This window comes from Alligator sinensis, unplaced genomic scaffold (genome assembly GCF_000455745.1).
Source record: "Alligator sinensis unplaced genomic scaffold, ASM45574v1 scaffold569_1, whole genome shotgun sequence".
Lineage (NCBI taxonomy): Eukaryota > Metazoa > Chordata > Crocodylia > Alligatoridae > Alligator > Alligator sinensis.
This window is the reverse complement of record NW_005841914.1, coordinates 2,501,382-2,523,411: the sequence shown is the minus strand read 5'-3', so window position 1 is coordinate 2,523,411 and position 22,030 is coordinate 2,501,382. Positions and strand designations below refer to the sequence as shown.

Sequence of the window (22,030 nt, the reverse complement as noted above, 5' to 3'; positions counted from 1 at the left end):
TTTCCCTACTGGTGCACAGCACTTTTTACCTCTCTGGCTTCAGATCAAATCCTTCCTGGACTGGTTTTCTTTTATATTGACACAAGTGTGATTTCAGTCTCTGGCAAAAAGATCCATATAACTGCTTGGTACTGACTTGGCTTTGCTGGTAGTTTCTAGGAGGACTGAACAGGAGGGGAGAGATGGGCCATGTTATTACCCTTACTCAGCTGAAAGTGCCTCCTCCACATGAACACTGGGGAAACTTTTGGAGCAATGTGAGGAAAGCTTACTTGATATTTTTTTTTTGTCACTCTACTACTTCTGTTAAGAGAATTTGAGTCTTCAGGCCTGCTATTGTGGTGTCTTCAAGCTGTATTCATCTCATTCACAATAATATTCGTTAATCATAGTAAATCTCTAAGCCTGACTTTTCCTTTGAGGACGTGGCCAACAATCCATTATGATTACATTGAGTCTCTTTGTAAGCACTGCTTACAACAAGAGGGCTACCCAAAAGAGCATGACAGCGGTCTGTGCTGCCTCTTTAACATGTCTGAATTAATTGTTGTTCTCTAGTACAAACAACATCCCCGACACTGCTTGCTGAGCTCTTAGCCCAAGACATTAAGCAGGGAGCTGAGCCTTCTTTCCCAAAGGGTTGCCTGCAATCAGTATGCAATAGGTATGGGTTATTTTTTATATATGGAATGCTTGCGTGATCTCTACCACTTGTTAAGATGAAGGGACTTGGACATGGATGGGATTAATTTCCCTTCGGGCAGAGCTAGCCTCCCCATGCTACCAAAAGACTTCCTTACCCAACTTCCTGAGCTAAGCACCTCCACATTATCTATTTGTGCCCTCTGGGATCATAGCTTTTATTTGTCCTGCAGCATCTAGTAACTTACAGCCAGTACAAAGCAATTTAAATTGTAGAAGGTTGTTTTGGAAGAGTCCCTTCTGGAGAGCATTTGATTTGCATCTTCTCCGATGATCTGAGTCTTCATAGTTCTAGCAATTAATATTGCTGTTCTTGCCACCAGAGACATGAAGCGTTACAGTCACGAAAATCAAGACTGTTGGCATTTGAAGGTACAGAAGAGCAAGGGAAGGCTCCAAGTCCCCTCTTTTGGCTCAGTGGTTCAGATTTCAGATGCTTGAGCGCTGAGCTGTCTGTCCTGCCAAAAGATGCAGGATATTGAAATTCTGAGTGGGCAGACGGCAGTATTCCTCTGTCAATAAACTTGCATTGGAGAATGAGTTGGATATGAGTAACCTACTTCCCAAAGCATGTTGCAAATACATTTCTGCGTAGCTGGTTTGGTGAGAGTGCACAGGCACACCTGACTTTAGACTCCTTTTAGAGAAGAGTATTGGAAAGCACCCAAGTGACATCAGAACTTAAGTCTTAGCGAAAGTCACTGGGACTTGGGTTTCTAAGTCACCGAAGCACTTTTGAAAAGCGCTACCTGTAATCCACACTGGGAGGGAACGGTGATTAGGAAAATTTTGGAGTTGGAGAAATCACAATGTTTCTCAGGCAGCCGTTTTATGTGTCTGTCATGCTGTGTGCTCTGGTAGAAGGGCCCTAGTGCACCAGCCCAACTGATTGCATTGGTAGGTGTGTTGCTAGTAGGTCAAGGGAGGTAATTAGTCCCCTCTATTCAGCACTGGTGAGGTCACATCTGGAGTCCTGTGTCCAGTTTTGGCCCCCCACTACAAAAAGGATGTGGACAAATTGGAGAGAGTCCAGCGGAGGGCGACCAAAATGGTGAGGGGGCTGGGGCACATGACTTGTGAGGAAAGACTGGGTTTATTTCTTTTAGAGAAAAGGAGACTGCGGGGAGACTTAGTAGCAGTCTTCAATTATCTGAAGGGTTGTTCCAAAGAGGATGGAGCTGGACTGTTCTCAGTGGTGGCAGATGACAGAACGAGGAGCAATGGACTCAAGTTGCAGCAAGGGAAGTTTAGGTTGGATATTGGGAAGATTTGTCTCACTAGGCGGGTAGTAAAACACTGGAACAGGTTACCCAGAGAGGTGGTGGAAGCTCCATCCTTGGATGCTTTCAAAAAACGGCTAGACAAAGCCTTGGCTGGGATGATGTAGTTGGGGCTGGTCCTGCTTTGAGCAGGGGGTTGGACTAGATGTGACCTCCTGAGCTCCCTTCCAACCCTCATTTTCTATGATTCTATGATCTGTTAAGTTGGAAGGGCCATTTATGGCAAAAGTATAAGGCAAAGATCACATATTTCCCTGTCCCTTTATGTTGGGCTTGAAACATTCATGTTCTGGTACTGTGCTTCCTTGATTCAAGCAGAAAGGCTTAGGACCAGCAGACTCCTAATAGCTCAACATACTGCAGTCTGGCAGTAAAAAGAGGAAGGGCCTGCATTGGACTGGGAGAAAGATGCATAATACAGGCCAGTTGCAAATACATGAGTCACACCATCCCAGCAGAAAGCACATTGACTCAAGATTTATAAAATCTTTCTTTATGTGAAATTGTCCCTGACATTGAATCTTGATCTCTTCATTAATGTCTGCAGCTAGCATATGTAGAAGAAGTGTCTCGACGAATTTCATGTCCCAGATAAAAGTGCTAAATCAGCTCTGAGAAATGTCATTTTAAAAAGCAGCACTTTTTCACCCCCCAGAAATTATTTTCTGCAGTGAATTTCTGGGATTGCAGGGTAGGCTGTGAATGTCTGAGTGCAGTATAAATAGCATTTTGCAGATGCGTGCAAGCTCATCAAAACAGCCAAAGCCAAATTAAGAAACAAGTTTGGGGAGGGAGGTGAAATGCCTTTAATCCTATGATTAGGAATAGGAAGTGTTTGAGCGAGACTCTTCTGTGTGCTGCTCAAAGCGCATCCTTCCAACAGTTCAAATCCTTGCCTTTTCTATAGGGTGCTTGATTTAGGTTGCCTTGACACAAACCAGTGAAGAGGTACCAAATTCAGAAAGAAGAAACTGAGCACCTGGCCAGTTCTGTTCCTGAAGGCAATGTGGTCCTTCAACATGTGGAAAAAATAATCTTACACCGAGTCAAAATTAGACATAGATCATAGCAAAGCAAACTTGAAAATAGCTTGGTTACCCTTTAGAGAATAAAAGGTCTGTGGTAAAGTGGGGCTTGTATTTTTAGAGAGAGAGTTTGTGGGGTGTTTTGGTTGTGGGTCTCAGGGTAGAGAGAGAAGTTGGACTGTCTTTCATTGTTGCTACCCATGTTCAACAGCCCCAACATCTGTATAACCCTCTTCTCAGCAGGAGCCAAACAACATTAGCCTTGAGAACCAGCTTGAATGGAGGTTTGGTCTGAGAAGCGTGTTCCAAAACTGCTCTCAGCAAGACATGGTAGGTAGGGGTGTATAGCGAGCTTCACAAAACCCAAATCCCTCTTTGCACTGTTTGAGAAATAACACTACAGGTCTTCCAACAACAAATGGGTTTAGGCATGTCTGTATAAGCCCCTGGTCCTTGGATGGAGTCTGTGAAATCCCCCTGATGTGTGTCCATACATCCTTTGCACGCATTTCGTTGGACATAATGGATGAATTTGTGTCTTCACAAATTCACATCAGCTGGATGAGGGGTGCGAGTAGTTTCCATGACTCCTTTTTCTGAAGCAAGGATTAGCTGATGCCCAGTGCGACACCTGTGCCTAACAAGTAACAGGTCAGATCTGTGCCAACTCTTTAAGGTGCTACATTCACCCTAGGGACTGTGTGTGAGGCAGCGGGCAGGGGATAGGAAGGACATTGTTGCTTGTTTTAACCCCTTCCCTTCTCCCTGACCCCCAGCTAGTGCCAGGTTCCTCTGTCTGCATGGTTTCAGATCATCTGGAAGGGCGTTCCAAGGTGAAGAGCTGAAGGCTGCTTGAGGGACTGTTGAAATGCAGGAAACTGTGCTCTTCTGTAGTATTAAATGAGCTGAGAAAAAATGCAATCACTAGCACTGATTCAAGTTTGGGGTGGGGGGAGGCCAACACTGGTGACAGCCCACCCTGAACTCATACTGTGGTCTTTCCCTCTAGCTTTACTGATGCGCTCCAACTCCAGGCTCTAGCTTTGCCAGCGATTGTACTCAGGCATGCCTTCCTTCAGCCCCCATGTCCAGCCTGCTTACCCTCCCCACCTCCCTCCAAAATTATCCATCCTCATACACTCCCCTTGTGTTCCCCCAAGCCCATCTCTTCCCTTCAAGGGACAAATACCCAACAGTTCGTTCTGTGGACCCAAATCTAGTGGCTTATCTGAACCCTGATGATAACTGCTGCCTTGCCTCATCTCCTTCATCCTCTTCCCTCTGCTATCAAAAGAGGTGTGCTTCAGCATTTCACTCGCCTAACTCCTCAGGCTTTTGTGGTTTCCTTGTTAAGGGCTTATATTCCAGATAGGAGGGACACAGCTGTGAATGCTCTTCCATCAGGAGTACCGGTGCTAACAGGTGAGCAACAAGTGAAACCTTTGGGCCCAGCACAATGCTGCCAGGTCTGCAGCTGTGGGTTGGGGATGGCATTTCTCTGTGTATGGTGTAGCTTTCAAAATGGCTCATTTTTTCCCTGCCCACCATAATGTGACATACTTGGATGTAATTCCTGCTCTGATTGACAGGAGCAAAATAATAACAATAAGGGCTTATTGGGTACCTGCAAATAGTTTCAACTATGCAGGTAACACATAGAAAAGAATTGGCTCTTGGAGTACTGGGAGGGTATCAGGCAGTGAGAACCAAACTGATTATTTCTGCTCACTTGAAGCTTTGCAGGGGAAAGGCAAGCTTGAACTACTAGTAAGGAACTAGAGTCGATCGTGATCTCTTTTTTTTTTTTTTTTTTTTTTTTTTTTAATGTACTCCTGGGCTAAGTTGTTCATAGGCCAGTCTGCTAGGTAAGGAAACAAGTCAGTTCTGTCCTACAGAAAATCCCTGTGTTTGTTAGCATATCTAGTTCATGCCAAATTCCCTTGAATTGGGTGCAGGTCCCTTTATTGAATGACCCTAGCAGTGGAGATTCCACCACTTCCCTTGGAGACTTTTTCAGTCTTGTAGGTGCCAGGGTTAGTTGCGCTTCCTGATGCCCGATTTTACCTTGCTCAGTGTCATCCCGTTACTGCTAAATGCACCTCCTCAGGCATCACAGACCAAATGGGGAGATCTGAGGACTGGCTTTTGGTTTTTTCCATGGTAATGCTCTCAAATCTATGCCACTTTCCAGGCCCTGATTCGAAAAAAAAAGAAAATCAATTTAAGTTAAAATTGCACGCGCGCGCACACAATTAAGTGATTTTTCTCAAGCAGGAGCAATCAAAATCATGTGCACCTGCTGCTGGATAATGGGAAAGGCAGCAAAAGCTCCATCCAGTACGGGTTAATCTTTATGTCATTACCAGGGGGTGTAGTAGAAAATGGGGAAACTTCTGCAGGGTTTGATACTCTGTGGATTAAAGCTGCACTTCCTGACAGAAAAACTGCCCTCATTACTCACTGTTCCCTTGATCTGACTCCTTTGGATTCTTCTCTCAAAAAAAATGTGTTTTTTTGGGGGGGCGGGGGGGTTGGGGGTTGTTTTATTTTAGCTGCATCCACTTCAAATGCTCACTTTTCTTCTCCCCCCACCCCTCCAGCCTCTTCATTTCTCTTTCTTCTTTAGGTTCGTTGCACATGTTTATTCTCACTGTCCAGAGCTCCAGTCCTTCCATTCCATCCTAGATCACATCCAGTCTGGCTTCCACCCTTAACTCTCAACTGAAACTGGTCCTGTCAAAGTCTCCAGCAACTCCTTTCCTAGACAACCTCAAAACTAGAACTCAGTTCTGGCTTCCCTTGGCCCATCAGGTACCTTTTGACACAGCTCGCCCTGCTCTTATGGACATCTTATCCTCCCTTGATCTTTGAGATTCTGTCCCCCTCCCAGGTCTCCTCGTTGTGGTCCTTCTCATCCCCAACCTCTGGAGAGGAGGTTCAGGAAGCTTTGTTTCTGGTCTTCTTCCCTACAATTTTTTCTCTAGGTTGTCTTGTCCTCAAACACATTCAGCTGTGTTCTGTATGCTGGCTTGCAGATCTGTCTCTGTTCAGACCTGTCTCCAGTCCAAACTAAAATCTGAGCTGGTTTCTCTGATATCTCCTCATGGGTGTCTTGCCATTGACTCAAGTTCAACACAGTTACAACAGAGGACCATGATAACCCATGCTGAGCCCTGCACTGATACAGCTACACTGCTTTCCTTAGCCAAAGTAGCTAGTTAAGTTAGTGACCGTTTTTGTGACCGAATTTGTGGATTCTTTCTGTGTAACAGTTTGAAGGTACTGCTTTTCCTATCCAGCTCAACTCTTGTCCCACAACACACATGCTGCAACGTCCTTTTTCTTCTAGCTTCAGTACAGTCTTGCCCAGACCATATCCATCCAGAATGCTGCCACAAGGACTGTTTTCTGAGCACTTCGTTCTGATAACATCACCCCTGTCTTTGCTTTCCTCCCCTGGCTTCCTTTTAATGCTTAACAGGAATGCATGCCTGCATTTACAAAGCCTTTGTGACCTGTCCCCAAACTATCACCTCTCTGCATTGAGAGATTGACCCCCACCTCTGGCCCAAGATACCCATTTTTGCTCAGTTGTTAAAATCTTTTGAACAAATTCATGTTTATGCTTTCTTTTATGCTGCTCCCCAAGTGTGGAGGCGTCTCCCAGAAACCTCTCCAGGCTCCACTTTGCTATTCTTCCAGTTTGTCCTCAGAACTTTGCAATTCCTTAGGCTTGTGGCATGCCAAGGTCACTTATCTTATCATACAGCCTGAAACTGTCTCTGTATCCTTGTACTTCCCTCTATATCCGTTTCCATTTGTTGTCTCTTGTCTTCGCTTGTATTGTGAGCTCTCTGAGACAGGGACTCTTTCTTTATTCTATCCTTGTCATGGACCAGAGGTCATGCTAATATAAAGAATGCCTTGCGAGAGGTGACAAGGTCGTTTGGGTAAATACAATATTTTTTATTAGACCAACTAAATAGTTGGAAAAATTGTTCTTGGCAAGCTTTCGGGCACTAACACCCTTCTTCAGTCATATAGAGAGTCTTTTGGTGTTCTCAGAAATGCTGAAGCAAGTTCAAGAAGATGACAAGTTAGCTGTGGTCCCTGCAAGAGGGGATAGTGATCCTTTTGAAGATAATACTGCTATATGGAGTCTAATTGTGTCTAGGAACTATGTGAAACAAGGTGGGTGACCAAGACGTTTCTGCCCAATCAAACAGCCATCGTAAGTGCTTCCTTGGCAGCTTAACATATGGCAAGAACAGCTAGAGGACTGAGCTAAGTCAGGGGCTGGTCCCCAGGGAAGACTGGGGTATGTAGAGCAGTAGCAGCCTTGCTCCTGTTCCTGGTGTTGGCTGTCCTGTGGTCAGGCAATATGTCATGCTCTAGGGCCGATAAAACCCATTTCGTGAGCACTAAATGACTAAACATTAAAAAAATTCCCATGGCTTTAAATGTTTAAACAAAAAGGGTAACTGTCATAATAACACACCCATTCCCTAAAGTGAACTGCTAATAGGAATGACAAGGATGAGTGACTGTGCAAACAAGAAAGAAGTGGATTTGTATTAATAGATACTCATTTTTCATACTTAGTTTACTCATTCAATGTAATGGACTAAAATATGGCTTTTGGTCAGATAGGCATACCGGGAGTGCTTTACTTGGGTTTGAGCTTGGTTTTCTCCCCTTCAAACTCAATCTTTAAAAAGCTGGGGTTGCAGCTGTCCATCTTGTGCCTTGTCTTCTGAAGGGGCGCTGAGCCTGACTAATGCATAGCGAGACAAGGAAATCCCATGCCCTGCTGGCAGTGGTGATTCTTCATCCTTAGTGGATCAATTCCCTGTGATGAGGTCAGGATCTGTGCCGTATTCCAGATCTACCACGACGCTTGCTGAGGTCCTGGCTCTTTAAGGCCTTTTATATTCACTAAATCTTATCATTCATTGCTGTGCTCATGACAAATTCTGGTTTCAGCAGTGGCATTTTGCCTACCTAAATGTCCCTTGATGCTTGTGCAGTCTTGCTGGATACTGCTGAACAGTTTGTTGCCGCCTACCCAAGAGGGGGCTGCATTTCAGTACAAGGTTAAAAACTATCCTTTGTAGTTTGGTAAGCTGTTATAACCGACGGCACCAGAAGTGAAACATAATAAAGTATTGTGTGAAATTTGGGCATAAAAAGACTGAAGCCTTTTTCAAGTGAAACTGTTAGGCCCATTTAAGAGCAGCTTATGATTTTGAACAGTTAGTCTTTAGTACTCATTGTGCATTTAGTTCAAGGCCTAAAATTTAGATTTCGTCAAAGAAATGCCTCACAATCTTAGACCAGTTAAAGTGTTTCTATAATAAATTATTTTGGTGTATAACTTTTGTTTAGTTTGAAACACTCCTCTACGCTGTTTGCAGTCCACACGTTTTAGCACTAGAATGTGAGCCAAAAAGGATACTGATTGCTTATGCACTCTGCTTAGGCAATGGAAATTTAAAAAGAAAAAAGAAAAAGAATGATACATTACACAGTCTCAGTTGCATAAAGCGCATGCTATTAAAACTTACAGTTTCCATCACAAATTAAAGGGAAATGAAGTTCCAAAGATGGAAATAGCCAGGTTCTTGTGGTGATAAATTACAGCTGGCTATGATGTGGAATTTTTAATGTTGCCCTTTAGTTTGATTACCTGGCGAAAGAAATGAGCTCCTAACATACAGGAAAACTAGAGCAGGTTTTTTCCTTGAGGAAATGTTGAGTTTTCATTCCTGCCAATAGGATATACATGCTAGCTGCATTGTAAATTGTAGCCAATTAGTAAGTTAAGATGATGCTATGGTAGTGGTTTTCAACCTTTTTTTTCATTTGTGGGCCCCTAAAAATTTTTGAATGGAGGTGTGGACCCCTTTGATTTGTAAGTGTGGGTATTCACATCCTCTTGATCATAGTAATCTTTCTTGGCCCCTTTAGACGTAGCACATGGACCCCCAAGGGCCCATGAACCACAGGTTAAAAACACTGGCCTATGGGAAATGGAAACCTGCAAATGCCAGACGGCTATAACCTCATTGCCTGAACAACAGAACAGAATACTTCTACTTTTCACCAGGCAAGATTATAATATCCATACAAGTAGGGTGACTGCTGCCACGCTATGAGGCATTTGCATGTCATATTTTTTGCCTGAAGCATTCTGAGTCCCAGGTGTCAAGCATAGCTGTGAAAATGTGGAGTATTCCCCCAGAGTGCATGTACATTTTGTGGGCAACTGCAACTTTAAACTGAATTGCAATTTATCAACAGATTCTAAATAAATAATCCCTATTAGGTGGCTATGTAGTCCATTTCTTATGCCTAGACTTAATTAGTTGTTAACATCACCTTAAAAGGCTCATCTTGTAGAATATGGAACATCTCCAAGACTTGGATGGGCAGAAGCACATTTTAACCTCATGCTATGCAAAGGAAATACACTGGCACGTTTCTATTAATCTGTTGCTGTGCTGTTCACTTAGTGTTTTGCATGCAGGGCTCTCTGGAGTTGCAAGCCATTCACAGGATATGAGTACCACCATCAACTTGCAGCCCTTTCTGGGCAACAAAATAGTACCCACAGCAGTAAAACCTAATCAGGGACAAGAATTGAAGGTAGGGCCTTCTCTCCCACTAGAAACAAAGGCTTCCTATGCTGAAAAGAGCTGACAATGAAGTACGTACAAAATGTAGTTGCATCAGCTACCTCTTTATACTGTACAATAGACGCAAGACATAGTGGTGGCTGAAATTTGAAATGCATCAAATACAAGCACTTACAGTACTTCATTGTAAAGTACAGTGGCCTACGAGGAAGCTCCTTTTCATTGCTGTCTCAGTCATTTCTAATTAACGGTAGCTGTCATGGTGTAGAAATCTCCGTGCTGTATTGATATCTTATTCTGAATCCTGCTGGACAAAGAAATAATTGCACAAACCAAATGCTTGAATTAACAGTGAGCTAAATTCATCAGGCAAATAGAGTTGGGGGAAGGAGTAGACCACTATGTTTGGCTCTGCCAAGGCAGTTTTATTTCTAGTCTCTTCCATTTTATTCCCTCGGTTGCTCCTTTAGTTGCTCAGGGAAAAAAAATAAATCTTATTTATGACTCAAAATCCCAGGCACAGCCCAGGGCCCCGGTGGATTCAGTGGTGTTGGGTAAAGAATTGTCCTTTGCTAAAGAGTTTTCAAGTTTATGCAATGGCTTGACTAAGTTAATTTCATGTGAATGATGACCTTTTCCAAGGACTGCTGCCTTGGAAAGTAAAGCCACAAAGCTACTTTTCACAAACTCCTATTTGATCCAGGATGTCCATCTTGAGTGTATTAAAGGGGTCTGATATTTTTTTTTTTTCTTCTTTTAAATATTTTTACTTTGAGGCCCCTTTAAGGTGTCTCAAGTTAGGTCCCAAAGTCATTAGTCACTTGGACATTTAATCCCTAGAATCCATAAAATTTTAAGGAAGTGTTATAGAGTGTTTAAGGGAAAGGAAAATGCTGGCTGCATCTCACTGTTAAGGCTACACTATGTAATATGGCACACATGAAATGTTGTATTAGTCTCAAAGTATCCTTTAGTTATATCCAGACATGGGTCAGTAGACAGGTAGCATCTGAATGTGAAGGCTTTGCATCTGATAGTCAAGGATACCATTTAGGGGAATGGTCACATTTTAAGAAGGGGAAACTGAAGTTTCTTCATCATGGGGCATCAGCCACTATTTTGCTGTCTTCTTCCTAGGAGGTTTCTTGTACCACATTATCACACTTGGGGTTTTTTTTGGTGGTGATGGGCGGGGGGAAGAGTGCAGCAACAAAATGTACAACTCTATTGTCCTTCTCTCAACTGTTACATGGAGAATATTATTTTCTTTTGAGTTGCTGTTGTCTTGTTCTATCTACTTTTTTATAAGGTGTAGTGGGAAGTGGATAGCAGGAAAAAAATGGGAAAAAATTGGCTTGGGACAGGTATTTCTGACTCTGATTCATTTTTAGTTTGAAATCTGACTTGACTTGCAAGAATTGTCTAAAAATGCTTGCCTCTTGCCTGGTCTAGATTTGAGGCAGAACAGGACATTGTATGCCATTGGCAAGGATCTCTTGTAGCTAGAAGGATCTCTTGTAGCATCTTCCCCCTTTTAGTGTCCATGAGTGGTCACTGGAGTGAAATCATAAAAAAACAAACAAAACAGATTTACCCAAAGAACCTTGTCTATCATAAAAAGGAATTTTTTACTCACAAAACAAGGCATGGCATAGCCACTGGCTTCCTCTCACTTACTGCTTCACCAGCAAGCTTCATTTTTTTTTTCCTGAAAAATCCACATCTGAGGGCAGGGGATGAGTTCATTTTCTTAACACATTCAGTTCTGCTCTTGGATATTGTTCACAGTAGATCCCTTGGGTGAGTGTTAATGTATTTTGTGCTGTGGTGACCTCTTATAGAAACTTAACTGGAAGCTCTCATTCATTTCCCTTTGGCATTCAGGTGGTAACAACTTTTTGGCAACTTAATGGTGTAGAACTCTTATTTCATTAATGACTCCCTGAATTGTCCAGTTTCTGTGAAATTCTTACACTAGCTAGATATCAGTGGAATAACTATCCCTTTTTATTGCAAGATAAGATTGTGCATAGCTGGCTGGCTTGGCTAATTAGGGTCACCTTCATCTTGGATTTAATAAATAGAAGGTAAAGTTTTAGTATTTGTGAATGTGATTGACAGGGCTAATAAGAGCATGTGCTAGCCTACTTTAATGAAGAGATCTGCTCATGATGCACAGTAACGCTGCAATTCCTCTTCCATGGCTTTCCTAATCACATGCTTCTTGTGGTGTCATATCTCAGGGTAGTTTTGGGAGGTGGTTCAGAAGTTTCCTAGTTGTTAGGATCGGAAGGGACCTCAATAGATCATGCAGTCCGACCCCCTGCCCTGGGCAGGAAAGAGCGCTGGCGTCTCTTCCAGAGTCAAAGGGTGGTGTACTAGCTTGCTGCACTGCATGGCGAATTGCTAATACGTACACACATTTATTATTTTTTCTTTTTGCGATGCCAGTCAAATTCTGATATTGGTCACCATGGACTAAAACTGGAGTTGTTCCCATTGAAGTTAATGGAGTTACTCCTGATTCTCACTGGTGGGAAATCAGAAACCTGGCCTGTAATCTTGCACTTGGTACGTACTGGATGCATCTATCCTTTACCTCTTTTATACTTCTACAATTATCTTAATTCTCCTGATTTAGCAAGCTTTGCTCTTATTTCTCACTATGCAGAGTGCTTAGTTTGCCACCCTCAAGCATGAGACCTTTCCCAAAACCAAGATGCTGAAAGAACATACTCCATTCAGATGGCCTGTTTCTATGTTGCAGATCTTGCTGGCCAAGGCACCTCCCTATCTCACAGCTTCGTTTGCACGTTATTTTGAAGTAAAACTTGAGTGTCCCCTCACTGCTGTGATGACTGTACAGAAATAAAACCTTATACGCAGGTGGCAGCTTACTTTCCGTGGTACCTTTTCTTTGTTTGGGAGCTTCCTTTCTTCCTGTCCCCTTGCGGTCCTGTCTGAGGAACGAACTCCATTCAAAATTCTAGTATCTGGAAGTTACAGCTGTGAGTTCGGAGTTGGTTTTGGCCTGATCTGTAGATGTGAAGATGTATCCAACATGAGGCAAGGAAAGAAAAAACATCGACATGTTGCCAGTGGGTAAAGCCTCTGATGGATCTTCCCTTTTTAGGGCAGATTGATATAGCACCCCTGGGAGTATTGGGATTCAGACTGACCTGCCCTTTCTGAGATCAGCGTGCATTTCCTTTAGCATCACAATATAGTTCATTGTACAGTTCAACATTGACAATTATTGAAAAGGAGCTGTACAGAGAGCAGTATTCCACCTTGAGCAGAAAAGCTTGAAGTATTCGGTGTACCAGATCCTGTTGTTCACACACAGAACGGGTTACTTCATCATCTCTTAAAACCTGGGAGGCTGTGCTCTAGTTAATTCCTTTAAAATTTAGTTTCCGAAATAGAATTTGGAATAAGTGCAGTTCTCAGAAGTGGCAAAGAAGGTGAATAACTTTACGGTGGTATAAATATAAACAGAGCAAGGCTCTAACGTTTGAGTCATAGATTTAAAAAAAAAACCCACAAAACAAAGCAACCCTGCATCTGTATTTCATCTTACATGAGTCACTCAGTTTAAAAATGCTGGCACGTTTAGTATAACTTTTTTTTTAACAGTGGCAGATATTCAACAGTATACATCTTTAGGGATCTGCAAAATGTTAATTGGGGGGGAAATGAGAATGTGAAGAAGAACAGAGAGGGTTTTTTAATAACCATGCTGTCTTACAGTTCTTAAATAGGATAATCTTTAGAAGGAATTGTTTCCCCCCCTAAATTCTGATGTTGACTTCCTAAAGACCTATAGTATCTACATTACCCTGGTGATTGCTGCCATACTATGGGGGTGACTAGTATATAAATCTACTTATCTCAATAGATTATATATAAAGAGAGATGGGTGTATATCAATTTATAGAAATAAACGCATAATCTACATTCATCAAGTTTCTTGAATGGTTTTCTACCAATAATGTTCTTGAAGCCATCATTAAATTGCCTGTTTCATTCAATGGCCATAATATTCTAACACGAAAAAACCCCAAGATTGTACCATTACTGCTATTATCAGACATTAGGTTCCTGTGAGCACCAAAATCTTTGCAAGCCACCTCACCTCTGCAAAAAGTTTTTTGATTTACAAAACCAGGGTTTGAAATGTTATAAGGGCAAGCTCCCATATGGTCAGCTGTAACTTCCATTTCCACCCATGGGCACAGGGATACCTGACAATGAAAAACACCAGCAGGGAAATCTTTTGATTTTTTTTTTTTTTTTATTTATGTATTTACTTTTTTTAAACTTCAAAATAGGTTTGAGGGTGTTGAATGTGGCAATTTCCAGATATCTGGGAATTTCTTAAACCTAATCAAAATCAGTTTCCCTGCCTCTGACTGGCTTGAAATACAGGCTGTAAGAGAGAGAGAGAGACTACTCAAGCTTGGATAAAGCAAACTTCTTAAAAACTTAATGAGAAATTTTTCAAGAGAAATAGCAGAAATACAAATCTTAATGGGGCATCAATTTTCTTGCCTGCCTAATTCATGCAATCAATGATTTAACAGAAACTGAGCATAATATAGTTTCATGAAGTGTTTAGCCAAGAAAAGGTGGTAAGTACAAGATGACAAATTAAGTATTGCTATCTTTCCTGTCTATATTTAAGGTAGGGTTGGCTGTTTGACTGGTCAGAAATGGCCAAATACAGGCGGGGAGGTGCTTCCTCCATGCTGCACTGCCTGCCCACAGAGCACCTGGCTCTGGGTGACCTGGGGCTGCGAGATGCTGGGCCCTGGGTACCAGCTGCCAGCTGCACCAGTGTGGGGAATTGCCTCGCAGTGGAGAGCCCCAAGCCCCCACAGTGCACCCCCCACACAGACCCTGCACCCCCAGCCCTTGAAAGTAGGTTGCGTTTATCGGTTAAATAGATAACTGATATAATTAGAAGAGTTTAAACAGCTAATTTTTAAAACAGTATTTTCACCCCTAGTTGTTATAATCACAGAAAGCATCCCTATAATATTTAACCAATCTTTGACCAGTCAAAAAAGATGCAGTCAGTTGACCAGTCAATTGTCAATATTTGACCGGTCGATTGGCCGGTTTGCCAACCCTCATTTAAGGCATGACCCTCTTCGTATATCTTGTCTAAGTGATGGAAATGTATGTGAAAACAGCTGGGCAGTTCTTGCTGGTTTGGCAAATAGCAACACATCGCATTAATGCCTCATTTTGTAAGTCTCAAATGTGGGATGTTTATAATTTGTATAGAATAAAGAGAGCAAAGTAGATCTGTTAGTGTTTGGTTATTCTGTCCTCTAAGGGGAAAAACTTTGGTTAGTTAAGACTCATCACTCCTTACTGTAGTGTTCAGGAAGGCCTGATTTCTATAGGATGGGCTCCCTTTTCCCAGGGAAAAGTCTTTGCAGATGTAGGTTTTGTAGCTGTAAATATTTGTGGGTGCATCTGGAGTTATTTATATGGCATCAGTAGTGCCGCATAATTCTTCACGCCCATAAAATGGCAGACTCAAAAGTGAGAATAGTCAGCCCCCAAATTAGGTGTTAAGAAAATTGCTGAAGTGATTCTTCAGAATCTAAGGACTTTGCTACCTCTTTTCCATAGAACGGTTTGAGAGTTATTAAGGTATAAAGGGAAGTTAGATACCTAGTTGTCATTAGCGTTATGGAAAAAAATGCCTTCAACTGAGAATTGTATGCTGTACACAAGGAAACCTGGTAATGGAGACTTACATGGACACGCAATACCAAATATTGATGGCTGCTCTTACAACCTTAACTCAAATAGCTGGATTGGTTACTTCTAAGACTTTGAGAATGTACTCCTGAATAGGGCAGCAGCATCTTTACTCCTCAAACTTTTAGCAAAACCAAACCAGAGGCAGGCCAAAGTTTTATACTTGGCCACTAAGCCCTGTTGTCTTCAGTAAATCTTTGGCCTGTATGGGAGATAATACACTGGTCTGATGTAGTGTAACACTTTTTGTGCACAGGTTCAACATTTCTTAGGAATACAACTCAATGAACAGCATCCTGGTTCATATCTGTCTTAAAACATCCTTTATAGTTCAAGCAGAGCACATAATTTTTATATTTCTGGAAAAGTATGTAATCTCTTAAAAGATCCATAAATCAGGAAGCAAATATTTAGAGAGATGTTTTAGAAGGCAAAGGGTCCTTGCAGATATTTCCAACTTACAAAGCTCCAGCCCCGTTCTTCTTGCACTGGCTTTACCCCACTGTGACTCCCCTAAAAGCAATGGGGTTCATTCAGTTTTGTACTCATTTAAGTGAAAAAAAAAATTGGGCTCTTTGGCCAATTGCTTCAGAAGAAAGAACAATGCAGCAGCAAGAGAATGAGGACCCGGCAGCGTGGCTCCATCATTAGCAGTGTTTCTTGCTGAACAAACCCAACTCAGACTTTTAATCCTATAGATCCTCTTCTGGGTGGGGAGTGATAACTCAGTCTGGTTTTCTTAAATCACCCTGTTGGAAAGCTCGGAGAATGGCATTTAAAACACCAAAGCATTCTGATATTTTAGAAACGGTCTTAACCTGAGACACCATCGTAAACGGTGACAGGGCATTGTAACATCCTTCAGCGTGGGCCACGAAGATGAGATGCTCCCATGCCGATGAAAGCACGACTGTTAGACTGGATGCAGGGTTTGAGAAATGGATGGAAGAGGTGCAGCGTAATAAACACATTTAGACAGTTTTATGCAATCTACTTCCTTTTGTTTTACCCGTGATCTGGACTTAACAATTGGAAGTAGTCTATCTGTTCAGCACACGTGCTCACATTTTGAATGGTTTGTGTGGCTTTAATACAGATATTAAGGATGCTAATTATTATGACCGACTGGAAATTCTCACTTTGTAGGGACTTGCATGGGCACTTCGGTCAACTAATGCAAATAGCCTAAAACTGTCTATACCTGGATTGTGTTTGGATGGGCACCTGAATTCAAATTAGATGGATGAATTGTGGGTGGGCTTGTTTGTGTGGAGAGGGTTAGGGAGTAGGCAGGAAACGTATAGACTTTTGTGAGAAGAAAACCTTTTCTTTTTTTGGAGTCTAATTCTGCTCAACGTGTTCTCTTTGGCTTTGGGTGGAAAGGAAGGAAGATTGAGGGTTTGTTCAGTGTTTTGGGGGGTTTTTTTGGTAAGTGCTCTTGTAAATTTGCAGAGACCTAGAGAAGTTTCTCTGTACCAAAAAATTAACACAGAATGTCCTTTGTAAAACTGAGAGCGCGTTTTGAGAACAGCCGTGGCTGATTGACTAGGAATTGAGGTTCTAGTGTTGGGGGTATAGGAAAAGCAAGGTGCTCACATGGGCAGCATACTCTGCCTCCCCCCTCCCCAAATACACGGGGCCCTAACCCTGTTGGGATCCCACTAACTTGAGAGCAGCTACTTTGGTGTAAGGATAGAATCAGTCCTACTTTATAAGGCTGTTGGGTCAGGGATGTAAACGGGTGAACATCCAGAACCAGCAAGTGGTGGTTTGCCATTAGAGATAACACCACAGATGGGTTTCTGTGCCTCAGGTGTTGACTTTTTGAGCATCACAGCAGTGAGAGTATTGCTCTAGATGACAGCAGTACTGGTCATAAGTCAGGTGAAAACTTTCTGGAGACCAGTTAGAGTCAAAGCAATGCATCTATTGGGAATGCGTATAGTGAAAGGCAGAAGGAGATGGTCGCCACTGCTTGAAGAAATGAGGTCTGATGCCAATGACTGAAGACATCTGGGCCAAGATAGTGGAGTCACTTGAAAATGTTGCATTTCTGTAAGGTCACTTGATGAGGGAAAGCAAACTAGGCCATGATTACATAATGGAAATACCCACCCTTGCCACCTCCACTTGTGTATGTCACTTGGCTTTTTTTCCAGGTTTGTGTGTCATTAAGACCATCACAGAAGGTGGCATACAACTAAAAATTCTTGGTTCAGGCCTCCTTATGCAGGCAGATGGGTCCCTTGGAGAGAGTAGTTGGAAGCTGGCAGAAGTAAAGCTGGAGTGTGTGGGCTTTTTAGCAAATTTTAATTCTCTGCCTCATTGTTAGCTCAGGAAAGCTTAGGGGACAGATGCCAGAGCTTCATTTCATCTTTGGAAGGAAAAATACCAGTGGATATGATCCTGTGCCATAGCATAAGATCAAGAATGTGAGTATATAGACAGAGGAATCCAGGACCAAATGGGGCCCATCCCAGATTCCTAAAGAAAGTATCCAAGCCAGATGTTTATAGTTCCTTTGGGACAGTCAGGCACTGATGGATTGGTGACAAGTAGCAGCATACATGTTTTAGGCAGGTTCAGAGATCTGAAGTCTAGTCAAATTGTAGGATGGTTGACATGACCACTCAGAGGAGGAACACGTCCAACAAATCCAATGGAGGTGTTCAAGAGTGTCACCGGGGGTGAAGTTGTGGACCTGGTCAGTCTTGAAGAAGGGTTATCGCTGTACACCAATGACACTTACACCCAGAAGCATTAGACAGTATAAGGCTGAAGAGCAGTTTTTACTGTTGAGCTAGAAGGAGGAAACGTATACAGCAAGATGTTTGTCGCCTGATCCAAAATTGACTGGACCACTCTCTTTTGAAGAGCAAAGGAATTTAAAAAAAGAGTGACTTGTTAAACAAGTGGTCTATGCAATGCACTGTGGAAAACCATACGCTGACAGTGAAAGACCAAATAATAGAAACAATGTTCTCAGTTTTCATCAGAAACCCAAGCTGGCAAAGAAATTGGGGTTATTTTTTATCCAGTTCATTAACATTTCTATTTTATTAAACATCGGAGAGAAGTCAGAATTCAGGCAGTTATAGCTAAAGGTGAAATAGCTTGAATGATGTGCGAGACCTCTGTGGATGGAGTTGGGATGGTTTCAGATATAGTTACTGGAGGAACTGGAGGAGAATTCTGGAGCAGACCTTTCTCAACCTTTTTTGTACCAGGACCCATTTGGAAACATCGATGGTCAGTCCTGACCCAGTGCCCCTCGTTCCTGACCTGCTGCCCCCTGCCCCCAGGTCCCAGCCCCCCAGTGTGTGGGGCAGGGGGGGCTCCAAGCAGTCCCTTGCAGGCTGTCAAGGGAAAAGCCACAGTTTCCTACATTTTTCTCCTTTAAAGGAGAATCCATGTTTAAAGTTTGTTCATGACCCTTTCATATATTCTTGCAACCCCCTTTGTGACCCACGGGTTGAGAAGCGCTGCTCTGGAAGGTAACTGGAATGAATAATACAGAGACTTCTGATTTCTATTTCCAGAACCTAGAAATGAGGTCTGTGTCCTTTACAGAATATAAAAGGGATTTGGGAAATATGATGTGATTTTTTTTTTTTTAAAGGAATGAGAAGAAATAGTAGATTTGGCCTTCTGCAATATGCAAGATTAGGAAGGGTTTTGGGCTGATCGTTTTTCTTTACATGCAATTAATTCCCTTGTGTGGAACTGATAGAATACCTTGGCTTTTTTATTTTTGTAACTTAGAAATAAGTAATTGGAGAATGCGGGCATGCTGCTGCTTTGGAAGTGAGACAAGAGATGGGCATTGATTTCCAGGTTTCTTCCATCTAGATATTTTTGGTGTTCTTGGCCCATTCCTGAAGCTTTAACTGCAGAGAGTTTTGCCTAAATACTTTTAGGTATGTTACTATTAAACACTGATTTTTTACAAAAAGAATGTCTGGAAATAGACAAATGACTGTTGCAAGGATTCAGATTACAAGAAGGCTTTGTAGAATGTCAGAAGAGATGAATAATACTGCTAATAAGAATGATGATAATGATGGCAAACCTAGAGACTAAAGTGTGCTGAAATTTAACATCCTGGCCACAGGTTCAGATGGTACTGCACCCTGGCGTACGTCACTAAAGCTGTGTATTGCAGAAGTCTGGGAAAATAATGATGGCATTGATAGCAGCCTGCCCAGTGTCTATATGGGGATGGGGTACAGTGTATAAATCCAGACTCCAAGGTTGCAATAATACCACAAAAATAGATACCAAACAGCAGAGCCAATTAATCCTTTCACACGGTGTCTATAAAGTTCTGATATGCATAAATCAGTATTTTCTGCTAGGCCACCATGTGCCTGGTAACATTTTTAAGGCAATATGCTCTTTAAAAAAAAAAAATCCTTCTGTGCAAATTCAGTTATGTAAACCTAGATGTGAGTAGCACCCACACATTTTTTTTTTTTGTTACAATCGGCATTAGGAGCAGTACATAACTGGCTTGTAAGGTGGAGAGCCTTATTAGAGGAAGTATTGTTTTATGTGAACAGAAGACATCTGGTTTATATAAAACAGTTACATGCACTCGTTTCAAGGATTATAGCTACAAATATAGCTCCACAAGACAGACATTTCGTAAAGAACCCAGCATTTTTCAGAGATTCTTCTAGAGTCATCTATACTCATGTACTGACAGTAGTAATACATTTCTATGGAGATGTCTGTGTATTCCAGAGGCTCTGCAAATTATACCAATTGAGCTGTTACCAGCCTTTTAGGAATAATACAGAGATCCCTGACCTTTTATATTTGCAAGCAAGAGACCACTTTTTTTTTTTTTCCTCTTTCTTTTTTTGCCTTTTCCTGTTCTAATTATTTTCAAAGCAAATGGAGAACAGTCCATAGTAATGGAAGCACTAATTTATTTACTGAAAATACAAAATGTTACTTTCAAAATTACTTAACTCAAGCAACAACAGATATACACAGAATGGGATTTTACACATGTTGGACAGAAATAAGAGAATCAAGCCGCGACCAGAAAGATTCCAGAACTGCAAAGATGTGTTTGATTTGATCCTAACATGTGAAGAGAGAGTCTATGATCAAGTAGTAGAAGGTAAGGACCTTGGATGGTTAAACCAATTTTCTTTCGATTCCTTTTCCTAATTTGAAGACAGACCCAACTGCTGTTAGCTGGAAGATCCATCTAGGAAAGCACTTGGAAACCAGGATTTAGGGGCCTTGGCCAAATATTTATTTGCAAAAGGCATTGGTAGCTCTTCAGTGTGTTATGCAGGTGCCACCTTGGAGGGTAGCAGGCATTCTTCCTGCTCTAGGTACAGGATTTGGAGAGGCAGTCATGGGAACCCAAGTGCTCTGGCCAAGTACGGTTTTCAAAATGCTCCTGGGGTGGAAGTGTAGCAGGGTGGATATGATGGGCACCCTAGATTTATGACGAGGCCACCTCCTTGTGAGTCAGGAGATGAGGGAACCATCTGACCTCGCTCAGTACAAAAGTTGTGTTTTGCACATGCAGCAATACAGAAGACCAGGCGTGTCCATTAGTAATACAGTCAAGGTCATGTTGAGAGTAACCAGGATCTCATAACTAAAGCTAACCCACTGCACTGTGTCCACACAACAGTGTGTTTCTTGGCACTATCATGGCTTGGACATGCTGGCCTGACCAGATCTGCCACACTATATGACTGGGTCTGAATATCTTGGGAGAGCTGCCTAGATTTTCCCTGTGGTATTGATTCAGCTGAAGATGCCAGGGGCAGAGGGTTGTGGGTGTCATTTCCACAGAGCACAGCACCACGTGATGTCTCTCCTGCCCACACAAATCCAAGTGTGACACGGTTGGGAGGACCGAGATGATTTTTATGCTTCTGGCTCCTTTGTGTTTTTCCCTGCACTCAGTTTAATTTGTTGCAAAAGAACAGGCCCAAGTTATGTTGTTTTCTGGACTTCTCACAAGGTGTTACACAGAATGAAGTGTCAGAGGTGTTAAAAATGAACTTCAGACAAAAAAAAAAGTGCCATGTGGTTTCAGTGGTCTGTTAGCAAACAGGCATTTTAGGCACACAGAAAATGTTGTAAATAGCATCTGGAAGGCAATGGACACTTTTTATACAAGCTTGGGCAGTAAATTTAGTGGTGTCTCACAGAAAGTCCCCTCCCCTTTACTCGTTGTTTAAGTATTTACACTTAAATGCAAGGTTTCAGCATAACACAACACCTGTCTACTTGTGCCCATGTACAAAAATACTTTCCCCTCTGATCTTTTTCAGAGGTGGTTTCTCCATTCATAGTGTGGCCCTGATATGTAGCATTTGTCACCTAGACTCTTGCTGTGTGAGGAGCATGAGAGCCTCTCGCTACTTTTCCAGGTATTTCTGAGCCTAGTCATCAAGCCGTCAGGAGTTTTTCATGGGTAGCAGAGTCCTTAGCCACTGAAGATTGGTCAGTACAGGTGAAAGGAATCTGTAGCTGTTTTCCAAAGCGAACGTACAAACGTTCACTGCAACAAACACAGCCAAAGCAACGTACAAAATTGCCATTCCCTGGGTCTCCCTACGCCTTTGTCTCTGCAGACCAC

General features: G+C 42.3%; 1 protein-coding gene and 1 long non-coding RNA gene across 2 annotated transcripts in view; both read left to right on the top strand.

Annotated features, from left to right (window-relative positions):
* Positions 1–22,030, top strand: part of SSU72 (SSU72 homolog, RNA polymerase II CTD phosphatase) — a 74,171-nt gene that overhangs the window by 45,575 nt on the left and 6,566 nt on the right. Inside the window, exon 3 of the mRNA XM_006018821.3 lies at positions 20,406–20,545. Coding sequence (XP_006018883.1) covers positions 20,406–20,545 — 140 coding nt within the window. The remainder of the gene's footprint in view (positions 1–20,405; positions 20,546–22,030) is intronic.
* Positions 4,407–13,324, top strand: LOC112549470. Its single transcript, XR_003092884.1, has 3 exons — positions 4,407–4,429; positions 12,094–12,213; positions 12,314–13,324. It is a non-coding gene; the product is annotated as an uncharacterized LOC112549470 (long non-coding RNA).